The 11,384-nt window shown below is 52.7% G+C and overlaps 1 protein-coding gene across 1 annotated transcript in view; it reads left to right on the forward strand.

Moving 5' to 3' along the window:
• Nucleotides 1–10,477, forward strand: part of PTPN5 (protein tyrosine phosphatase non-receptor type 5) — a 62,926-nt gene extending 52,449 nt beyond the window's left edge. The window contains 7 exon segments of the mRNA XM_012456516.2: nucleotides 454–538; nucleotides 4,781–4,860; nucleotides 5,044–5,181; nucleotides 5,727–5,837; nucleotides 8,568–8,728; nucleotides 8,821–8,934; nucleotides 9,378–10,477. Coding sequence (XP_012311939.2) covers nucleotides 454–538; nucleotides 4,781–4,860; nucleotides 5,044–5,181; nucleotides 5,727–5,837; nucleotides 8,568–8,728; nucleotides 8,821–8,934; nucleotides 9,378–9,471 — 783 coding nt within the window. The 3' untranslated portion in view covers nucleotides 9,472–10,477.
• Nucleotides 10,478–11,384: the final 907 nt, after the last annotated feature.

Here is an 11,384-nt window from a genome sequence, read left to right on the forward strand (position 1 = left end):
GCTGGAGAATCAGGGAGGGCTTCTCAGAGGAGGTGGTATATGAGATGAGGATGGGGTGGGTATTATCACAGAGTGAGCAGCATGAACCGAGGTCCCGAGATAGGGATGCCCAGGGGAGGAATGCTTCCCAGGGAGCGTGGAAGAAGGCAGCAATTGGCCAGGTTGCTTTTTGTTTTATTCTTCATTCATCAGCTATTTATTGACTGTCTACTGTCTGCCAGGCTGCCCCTCCATAAACAATAGTTATTACAATATTTCTTAAGCACTCGGCATGAGCCAGGCCCTGTTCTGAATGCTTTGTGAGCACTAACTCTCTTAATGGTAAATGTTTGTTGAATGAATGCATGCACTCAAGCCAGCCCCTGGGTTAGGAGTTGGGGGTACAGCAGCCCCTGGATTCAAACATGTGTGTGGACCCATAGCTGCTCAACACCCCATGTCTTCCTTCCGCAGGAAATCCCCATGAACTTTGTGGATCCAAAAGAGTACGACATCCCTGGGCTGGTGCGGAAGAACCGGTACAAAACCATACTTCCCAGTGAGTACTCGCTGCCCCGGGGGGATGGGGGCGGGCTCAGCTTCACCTGGGGACCCCCTCACCCATAGCTGGGCCCCCAGGGCTGAGGGGATACTCATTACTGGAGGAGAAGAGGCAGTGGGCTGGGGGTGCTGGCTGAAGGGAAATACTACCCCCGTGAGGGCAGAGGCAAGTTCATTTCCTCACACAGCACTCTGGTCCTTTGCCCTGCCTGGCCACATGTTGTGCTGGGCCCTGTAGAAACCCAGAGAGAAAGGGTGGTGATGACAGCAGCTCCTAGCCACGGTGTGGTATCTGAAAGGTCACCTTCCACATCCTTTATCTTTTCAGAGTGGGCAGATTTTAAGGAAAGGAAATTAAGGCTTAGCGAGGTTAAGTGGCTCATCCGCAGTCCCACAGCTGGGAAGTGCAGAGCTGAATTTCAGACCTGGGCCTCTGTGATCCCAGGGTCAGGCTCTCTGTCTACACTGTGTGGAGTGTGGTCGGATTATAAGCCCTCTAACAGGGAGATCCACTCCCACGGGCGAAAGAGTTGTCTCTGTCAGGAAGTGAGCTCCCTGTTACTCAGTGTATTCAAGTGAGGCTACATGAGCAGTCCCCTCGAAGGTCTAAAAGGGGTTTTCCTCCTTTGGGGGCAGTTAGATCAAGTGACCTGATCCTCCTCTTTCAGCCCTGGGGTATCATTTTCAGATAACTTTTATGAAGAAGCCTCAATGAGCCTGCCACCCGTGTCAAGTTCTGACCCCAGGCCCCAGGGCTAGCTTGGGGGTTGACTTGTTGAAAGTGAATCCCCATAAACTTATTCCATTCAGTTTGTGGAGTCGCAAGGCTTTTAAAAAGCAGTTTTGCCATCAGCATCTCCAACAACATGTAAGATGTCATGACTTATTTTTAACTTTTAAAATATCGACTCGTAGTTGCTATGGTTACGAAGTCTCTAGGTAGTTCCAGTTAAACAAAGCGCCATTTAAGGCCAGGATGCATTATTCAGGGCTGCTCACCTCTTCCCTCATCTTGCCCTCCCCCGTTTCCAGCCCTACCTGGAGGGAGGAACTTGAGTGCCCTAGAACCTTGGGCTTTGCTGGCCGCTCAGAATGGCCACTCGGGGAAGGTGGGAGCAGACCAGGACTCCATGCAGTCCCCACTGCATTCTGAGAGGCTCGAACTGCCTCCAACCATGCCCTGACCCTCCAGGCTCCCGAGCCCAATAGAGAATCTTGTCTGTGTCCAGCAAGAATTGACCCTGTCCTCTCAGAGACTGGGTTGCGGGGCAGAGGGCAGGTGAGGCTTAGCAGAGGCTGCCTCTCAGATCCAGGGCCCCCTGCGGTTTGTTCTCTCATTCACTGGACACACATTTCCTCGGCTCCTGTCCCAGGGACTAAAGATTTAGATGTAAACAGGACACAGACTCTGTGCGCAAGGAGCTTCCAGCCTATGGGGGAGCCAGGTCCATGCACACTTAGAGTCAGAGTGACCAGTAACCAACAGGCAGCATTGAGAACAAGATGCTGGGAGCAATTTCTGTCCCCTTCTCCGCTGTGTCCCAAGCATCAAAACAGTGCTGCCTGCTACATGGTAGACGTTCTGCACCTATTTGGATTGTTTTAATTTTTGTAGAGATGGAGGTCTGGCTCTGTTGACCAGGCTGGTCTCGAACTTCTGGCTTCAAGCTGTCCTTGCCTGCCTCGGCCTCCCAAAGTGCTGGGATTATAGGCTTGAGCCACCATGCCCAGTTCTGCACCTATTTGAATTAATTAATTAGTTAATAATATCTCTCAAATCAACATCCTGCTATCCAGCCTCACTGCCAAATGATGTTTTGGGGGTTAGGGCTTTCATGTTGCCCAATTCCAGGGGACACTATTTACATAGACTATATTGGCATAAGTGCCCCTGGAGCCATGCCAGGCTGGACAACCCTGTGATCCTTGACACTTCTTAGTTGGATCATCGTGGTAAAACTCTAACGGGTCTGCTGGCTTCCACAGTCTCCTCTCCATCTTCCATTGCCACCAAAATGATGCAAAACAGAAATCTAATTGTGTTGTTCTCTGCCTTAAACGCCATCAATGTCACCCTTGTAATCCTCAGGTTTAAGTCCAGCTTTTTTATTCTTTTTCTTTTTTTTTTTTTTTTTGAGACAGAGTCTCACTCCGTTGCCCAGGCTGGAGTACAGTAGCATGATCTCCACTCACTGCAACCTCTGCCTCCCAGGTTCAAGCAATTTCCAGCTAATTTTTGTACTTTTAGTAGAAACAGAGTTTCACCATGTTTGGCCAGGCTGGTCTCAAACTCCTGACCTCAAGTGATCCGCCTACCTCAGCCTCTCAAAGTGCTGGGATTACAGGCATGAGCCACCCCACCCGGCATAAGTCCAGCTTTCTAGGCCTGGTTTATATGACCCTTTGTCAGCTGGTTCCTCGCCAGCCTCACCTCTCACCACTCCCTGCCCTGTGCACGTGAATCTGACAGAACAGCATTGCCTGCAGATGGCCCGTACAGAGCTTCCTGCCCTTCTCTGCTGCAGGTCCCCCAGAAGCCCCCCTCCCGCTTACCCTCACTCCTCTCCATCCCTACCACCCTCTAATCCCACTTCAAAAGAACTGCCTCCAAATCACCTGCCAAAACCTCAGGCAGTGGGGTTGGGCTAAAGAGGCGAGGCTTGTGCCCTGTACCTCCCCTGTTTCTCCTACCTGGTTGGGATCCTTCTTTTTATCCTTTAACTTGCGGAACTTGTAATAATGGCAGTAATACCAGCAACTGATGCTGTGTGCTGGCCAAGTTACTGGTGTAAGGACTCTAGTTGTTAAGGTTAATTCCTTTAACATTTACAAGATAAACATGGTCCTTGTGGAATGACCATCGGCAGGTTACAGATAAGGCCCAGGGAGATGGTTGTCCATGTTGACACTTGTCCATGTTGACACTGCTAGCAAGGCAGAATCAGGATTTGAACCTAGCCTCTCCAGCTCTCTTCATGACTCCCTATACTGCCTTTGAGAGCCTCCTAACGTGCACACTAGAAATGCCTTTAGTCCAGTCCTTCATGTTACAGGGAAACTGAGTCCTGGACAAGTAGGCTGATAACAAAACTAAACCGGAACCCAGGACTCTGGGCCCCCAGCCAGCTTCTTTGCTTACTCCATACAACCTCAGTCTCGGCCTCTGTAGGCTGAGAGAATAGTCAATACGGGGAGGCTGTAGCTGGAACAAAACAAAATCTACTCCAGGAAGAAGAGCAGGGTTGGGGCTGGGCACAGCGGCTCATGCCTGTAATCCCAGACATTGAGAGGCCAAGGCAGGAGGATCATTTGAGCCAGGAATTGGAGACCAGCCTAGTCAACATAGCAAGACCTCATCCCCATTAAAAAAAAAATTGTTTAATTTAGCCAGGTGCAATGGCACATGGCTATAGTCCTACTGACTCAGGAGGTTGAAAGGAGGATCACTCGAGCCCAGGAGTTTGAGGCAGCAGTGAGCCATGATTGTACCACTGCAGTCCAGCCTGAGTGACAGAGAGAGACCCTTTTACTATAGGATTTGACATGTAAATAAATTGAAAAAAAAAAAAAAAAACTTTTTGCACATGTGCACATGAGGCTAAGCCCCTACAATCTCATTTCAGATAGGGAGACTATCGTTTCCATCTTAATAGCCTCCCTCAACTTTCTAACCCCGAATTGTAACAGCCCTTTCTATTTACAAAGCACTTTACAGTTTATACAGAACGTTCACATCTGTTTTCTCATTTATCTTCCCAACAACCGAAGGACGTAGGCATCTTTGCCTCCATTTGAAAGATAGGAAAACTGAGGCTTAAAAGGCTATGTGTTTTACAAGCCTGCACAGCAAGCCAATGACAGTGTGTACTCAAGCTGGCTGTCTCTTGCTGTCCAAGATCTTTAGAGGAATTTCACTAGGTAATTCCATTCTTGGCTTAGCTTTCTCCTCTTCAGAAGATGCCGTGAGTACAGGGCAGCTTAAGGCGCACAGACTAAGGAAGGTACTGATCCTACAGAGGTAGAGACCCAGGACCCCTCTCTCTTTCCACCCTCCTCCTCATCCTGAGTCCTCACCTGCAAAATGAACCATGAATGGGTCAGTTGGTTTTGCCACTGGGCAAGGGAAGGAAGAACTGCTCAGGTCCCAGAAGAAATGTGGGTATCCTGGAATAGGCTAGAGAAGGGGGGCCCTGCACCAGAGGGCCCAGCTTCCAGCCTTACCTGTCTCCCACCACCCCAGACCCTCACAGCAGAGTGTGTCTGACGTCACCAGACCCTGACGACCCTCTGAGTTCCTACATTAATGCCAACTACATCCGGGTACGTATTCCCATCCTGATGGCCTCTTGCTGAAGGGAAGGCCTGAGTTGATGGGATCCATCCTCCAGCCTTGTCCCTGTGCCAGTCTGGCTCCTGCCAGTTCCTGGGAAGAGCCCAAGTGTGTGGACGGGGTCCCGGGAGCACTGTCTCTGACCCTGACAGCCTGGACTTGGCTGGCCGCAGGGCTATGGTGGGGAGGAGAAGGTGTACATCGCCACTCAGGGACCCATCGTCAGCACGGTCGCCGACTTCTGGCACATGGTGTGGCAGGAGCACACGCCCATCATTGTCATGATCACCAACATCGAGGAGATGAACGAGGTAGGGACCCCTGGCCCCATTCCGCGTGTCTGCTACATTGCGCCCTACACTAAGTGTCTTGTTCTGAAATTAATCTTTATGACAATCTCATGAGGTCGGCAGTGTTCACTCCAATGAGGAGATGCGAGGCTTGGTGAGGTTAAGTCATTTGCTCAGGGCCTCACAGATAGAGGCATGCCTGGAGGTGGCCTCTCCACCTCCGGTGCCCGTGACCTTAAACACAGCACTCTGCTGCCTCCCAACCTGCCAGGACAGGCATTGGCTACTCCTGTGCCCATAAGGGCCCATTTAACCAAATCTCCATAAAAGGTCCCATTTAACCGAATCTCCATCCTTCATATAGGTAGCACTTCTGTTTTCCAGAGGAAGAAACTAAGGCTCAGGAAAGGGAAGTAGCTTATGAGTCTGCAGCTGAGATTTGAACCCAGCACCCTGTAGCAGCAACCCTGTTGCCCTTGTATATCTCTCCGCTGGCCCCGGAGGGTGTTGGGGAGAGTGTGGGAAGGGAACAGGATTGCATGGCAGCCTGGTCTGGGCCCCTGCAGAAATGCACCGAGTATTGGCCGGAGGAGCAGGTGGTGTACGACGGTGTTGAGATCACTGTGCAGAAAGTCATTCACACTGAGGATTACCGGCTCCGACTCATCTCCCTCAAGGTGAGGCCTGGGGCAGGGCTGGGTGAGGCTGAGGGTGAGTGTAGGGGATTAACTGGGGACTCCACAGAGAACAGGTCCCCAAAGTCCACTGTAACTGACATAAAAGCCAGTGTCACTCCTAGATTTTCTAGTAATTACAGATGAGTAAGAGGTGAATGGACTTGGGGGCCAGAGGTAGAACCAAACCCCTTGCATCTCCTGGTCCTTAGTTGCATTTCATGCTGTTGGGCTCTCTCTCTACCCTGTCATTCATAATGCCTTCTAGCTATGCTTCAGACGTTCCCAAGGCCAGGATTGTCTGGATGAGGGGATTTCAGCAGCCTCCAGCACTGTCTTTATAATTGAGGGTTCATCATGACTTTTTGAGATCCTGCCTAGAAATCTCTCTTCACCTGGGATGCTGGGCTTCTGGCCTGTGCCCAATCTGTCCACAAGAGGGCAGGCACTCTTTGCTGCCTTGGGGTTGTACAGGGAGGCTGTGGTTACAGAAAACAGCAAGAAAAAGGAAGATACACAAAATATGAGCAATACAAAACAGCCCAGAAGAGTAGGGGAAGGTATCCTCCCACCCTGAAGTTGTGCTTCATCCAGGATCAGCATAATAGAGGAGACTATTCCTTTGGAATTGGGATTAGTGGATTCTGTTTGTGAGAAATGATAAGACCCATGTTTAGGGAAGGCTGTAATAACCCCAAAGGCTGGAAGAGGTGAGCCAGGCACCAGAAAGCTGGTGCCGTATCCAGGAGCAACCAAGGAAGTTCATTGATGCTGACAGCCACAGGGGCTACTGAGCACAAGACCTGAGACTTGGCCCTCTGAGCTGCCCCCTCTCCCACTGGACAGGGGCTAGGGAGGGTGCTGAGAGCATCTCAGCCCCCAGAGAGCAGTGCCCCTCACCCCCAAGCAGCTCTAAGATCCAGGACTTGTTGGAGGGCATGAAGGGTCAGGAAACAAAGAGCAGAGGCAGTGGTGGCTGTCACAGCCAGGTAACCCAGGACCTGAGAAACTGGCGTCCTGGGTAGAAATTCCCCAGAAAGCTCCACTCACTGCCAACCTGTGAGCACCCGCCCCTCATGGGGGCTGGGCTGAAGGAACTGGGGGCGGGTGGTGTATAAAAAAATAATAATACGCTTTCTCAGCTTGGAAAGTCGTAGTAAAAAAAATAAAAATAAAAACAAAATAATAATAAAGAAATTCCCCAAAAAGACAGGCTGAGATGAGGCAGGGGGATGCCATGGGGATGGTGAGGGAAGAACCAGGGCATCCTGGAGTTTGAGGGAGTTTACTTTTGTCCATAAACCATTACAAGCACCTGGCCTGAGCTTGGTTCTGGGTTGGGTACTGTAAACAAACAGCTACCCAAAGCCTGGACTCTCTCCTTGAGAAGCATGTATAAGATGGTAAGTACTGAGCTAGAGATAGGTATATAGGATATAGGATATGTATATCGTGTGTATGTATAATCATATATGTATAGAGGAAGGACCCTCTGCCAGCTAATGTGCTCAGGGAGGGCTTCCCGTAAGTGGTGGTGCTGAATGGGGCCTTGAAGGGTAAGTAAGCAACAAGTGAGGAGAGCATTCCCAGCAAAGAGAAAAATAGAAGGGCATGGAAGATGGAACACTTGTGTGCATGTGTGTGTGCACGTGTTTGCGTGTGCTGCTGAGAGTTTACCTACAAACCTTTCGGAGTGCGGGAGCATTGAGTACAAGTATGCAGGGGAAGGAGATGTATCTGGAAGGGCAGGCCCTGTAGCAGGTATCTTACTTGCCAGGCAAAGGACTAAGGAGAGTGTGTCTTATTCTGAGAGCCGTGAGAGATACTGAAGGATGCTGTGGTCTTCTCAGGCTGCTATAACAAAATACCGTAGACCAGGTAGCTTACAAACAACAGGTTTATTTTTCATAGTTCTGGAGGCTGAGAAGTCCAGGATCAAGGCACCATGACCCTGGTGAGGGCCCGTGTCCAGGGTCATGTCCTCACATGGCAGGAGTGAAAGCTCATTGGGGCCCCTTTTATAAGGACACCGATCCCATTCATGAGGGCTCTGCTCTCATGGCTTAATCACCTCACAAAGGCTCTCCCTTCCAATACCACTACGTTGGGGATTTTGTTTCAACATGTGAACTTAGGGAGACACACATTCAGTCCAAAGCCATGGGTTTTGAGCAGGAGAGCAGCACGTCCAGATGCGTGTTGTACACAGACTATTTGGACTCTGTGGATCTGGGATAGTCGGGGATGAGGGAGAAATCTCACACACTCGAGCAATGATAAAGGTCAAGGTGGCATTAAAGCGGGGAGTGTGAAGAGGTGGTAAAACTTGCAGCACTAATTGCAGCACTAAGAATAGAGGCGAGTCGGGCAGGCGAAGCACAGCAAGAGAAGAGTCCCAGGGCTAGGCTATGTGACAAACAGACGACTCGGGGGCCATTTATTAAGATAAGGAACCTGGAGACAGTAATAAATTAGAGAAGGGGCTCTTGGACCCTCTTGGATGATCCTGGAGTTGTTGGAGCAGAACCAAAGGCAAGATCCATGTCAACGCTGCTGACCAACCCCCACAACTGAGTGGGCTTTGGGCCATACGGCCTAGATGGAAAGGTTAAGGGGTCCCACTCTGTGTGCTTCTTGTGTTCTTCCACCTCCCATCCTATCTCTATCTCTGGGCTGGTTTGTGGGCTGAAAGAGTTCACACATACCAGGGGTGGGCCTCTGTCTCCTCGACAGAGTGGGACTGAGGAGCGAGGCCTGAAGCATTACTGGTTCACATCCTGGCCCGACCAGAAGACCCCAGACCGGGCACCCCCACTCCTGCACCTGGTGCGGGAGGTGGAGGAGGCAGCCCAACAGGAGGGGCCCCACTGTGCCCCCATCATCGTCCACTGCAGGTGGGTCCTCCCAGCCAGCCACTGGAGTGGGGCAGCCCACCAACCCGCTGGACTGCCCTGCCCCTCACCCCACTGGTCCCCTCGGCCCTCAGTGCAGGGATTGGGAGGACCGGCTGCTTCATTGCCACCAGCATCTGCTGCCAGCAGCTGCGGCAGGAGGGTGTGGTGGACATCCTGAAGACCACGTGCCAGCTCCGTCAGGACAGGTCAGTCCACGGGCAGGGGTGGGGACACACAAGGGAGCTAGAGCCCCAAGTGGATGAAGGGAGAGACCCACATGTGCATGGGGGATGGGGGCAGACGGGAAACACCGGCATGGACTGATGGGCAGACAAGGAGTAGCGAGTGCAGCTGGGTAGAGGGGCAGGGTCCAGATAGTGGGGGAGGGGGGCGCGGATGAGGAGAGAAGAGAAGCAGAGCTGGTGGGCAGAAGGACAGAGGCTGAAAGTGGCGGGACGTGTCCTCTGTGTCCCTGATAGGAAGGGGCAGAGGGTAATGGTTGGCAAGGGTTGGTCTCTCCAAGATGCGCAGGGCCAAGGCCCCTAGCAGGCCTGGCAAGTGATTGCTACTCCGTAGCTTTTGAGACACCCTCCCGCAGCCCATCCCTCCACGACCCTCCCTGCCACCACTGTGCATCTCTGCCGGGCAGGGGCGGCATGATTCAGACATGCGAGCAGTACCAGTTTGTGCACCACGTCATGAGCCTCTATGAAAAGCAGCTGTCCCGCCAGTCCCCAGAATGACTGCGCTTCTCCTGCAAGGTTCTCTGGGCACTGCCCAGCCTGAGTCTCGGCCCTCACCCAGGGCCCCGCCTCGGGTCCTGGGCCTGCTCCCCGCTTCCTCCCCTTCAGTCGGCTCCCTCTGTCCTCTGTCAGCCTGGCCTGGCCCCTACCCTCCAGCATCACTCTTCCTACTGTACATATTGGGGAGTAGGGGACAGGGTCGGGGAGGGACATGCCAGGCCAGGCCTGGGGCCCCAGGGCCTGACCCACACCATGCAGACCCGGGGCCCCAGTTTTTAACGATGGTTCCATCAATACCTGATCCAGAACGTTTCCATGCCACGTGTCCTGCTGCAGTGTGTTCTGTCTGTCCATCCGTCTCTGCTGTCTGTACCGGACACTGTGTCTCCTCGGCCAGGAAGGGGTAATGAGCTCCAGCCCCTAAGCAACCTGGGCGGAGGTGCCTGCCTCAGCCCCACCTGCACTTCTCCCAAAAGGCAGATGACCGGGAGTTAGGCATGGGGAGTGCCAGAGGGTTACCAGAGAGCTTTCAGCTGAGGGAGAGGTCTCTAGGTTGGAGCGGCCATCACAGCCAGGGTGGCTTCTGGGTATCAGATGCCCTCAGGAGGCAGTGCCCAGCCTGTGAGGCACTGGTGAGGAAGCAGGCAGATGGGGCATGGGGAACCCAGAGGATCTGAGCCCTGTGCGGGAGGGGAGGGGAGCTCAAGGTTTGGATGGGGACTCAGCCCCAGATCTGTGTGAGACATGTTTCTGCGTCACTGTGGGAAAGCCTTCCTAGAAGTCTCACTGCGTGTCGCTCTGCGTGTGTTCCCATGTCCATGCGTGTGTTGAGAGCCCATCAGGAGGGCATGCATGACTCTTTGGCAACATGTGTTATCTTGGAGCCACATGTTTTTATTGCTGACTTTATTTATCCCACGGCAGACAAGAGACATTTGGTGTCTTTTTATAATTCGCTCGTGGTCATTGAATAGAGCAATAAACGGAGCATTTTGAGCAAAACTAACCTCCTGGGTGTGTGTGATTTGCCTCTCCCCTCCACTGCCTGCCTCCCCATACCTGGGTCTTTGTGCCCCTCCCCAGCATGGACACACAGAGAGCTTGGCCCTTCTGCTCACTGGAGCCCCTTGTGGAGACTTCGAGTATGAAGCGAGTCCACGTGCGTAAAGCCAAACTACGTCCATTCTGCAGGATTCTCACACAGCCTCAGCCCCGGCCCTGACAGATGCTCTGGGCCATGGGGAGCCTCAAGGACAGATGTGGAAGGCTTCCAGGGAAGGCACAGTGGCTGGCAGGGTCATCAGTTCCAACAGATGTGCCAGAGAGCCCAAGGCTAGGTCAAGGAGACATTCAGGTCCCACCCAGGCCCCTCCCTGTTGGCCAAACACTTATCCCATGTTAGCGCCACAGGTCCCAACAGCAGCTGCAGCCCAGTCATTTCCCTTGTAAGGCCTGGGCTCAGAGTAGCTCCTCCCAAGGGGCCCAGGGAATCTGCGTGTGGGCTCAGATCCTGAGCCATCCTGGACACTCCTGTTCTATTCTTGTCCCCTGCCCCCGCTGGGATGGAGCAAAAGTAGCCACGATGCCACTGCTGGCAGGTGGGGATCACCCCAGGGCAGAAGGAGGGGTCCAGGGCAAGGGTGCTGACCAAGAAAAAGTCCTCACAAGATGCCAGAACCTTGGGTGGGATCCAGGGTCCAGGCATGCAGGATGTGCTACAGATGATGAGAAAATAACAGGGTGGCTGAAGCAGCCCAGATGGAGATCCTTGAGAAGAGGCAACCGTACTCTCCAGTCACCCTCAAGCAGAGACCTCCCCACAACCCCCAGAGGATAGGCCCTCCTACTCGCCTACCCAGATTAGGGAGATTGGGCTGTTGAAGTGGGAAGAGGAAGGAAAGCTAACATTTCCC

This window comes from Aotus nancymaae, unplaced genomic scaffold (assembly GCF_030222135.1).
Source record: "Aotus nancymaae isolate 86718 unplaced genomic scaffold, 86718_ANA_hifiasm-v0.15.2.pri h1tg000059l, whole genome shotgun sequence".
Taxonomy (NCBI): domain Eukaryota; kingdom Metazoa; phylum Chordata; class Mammalia; order Primates; family Aotidae; genus Aotus; species Aotus nancymaae.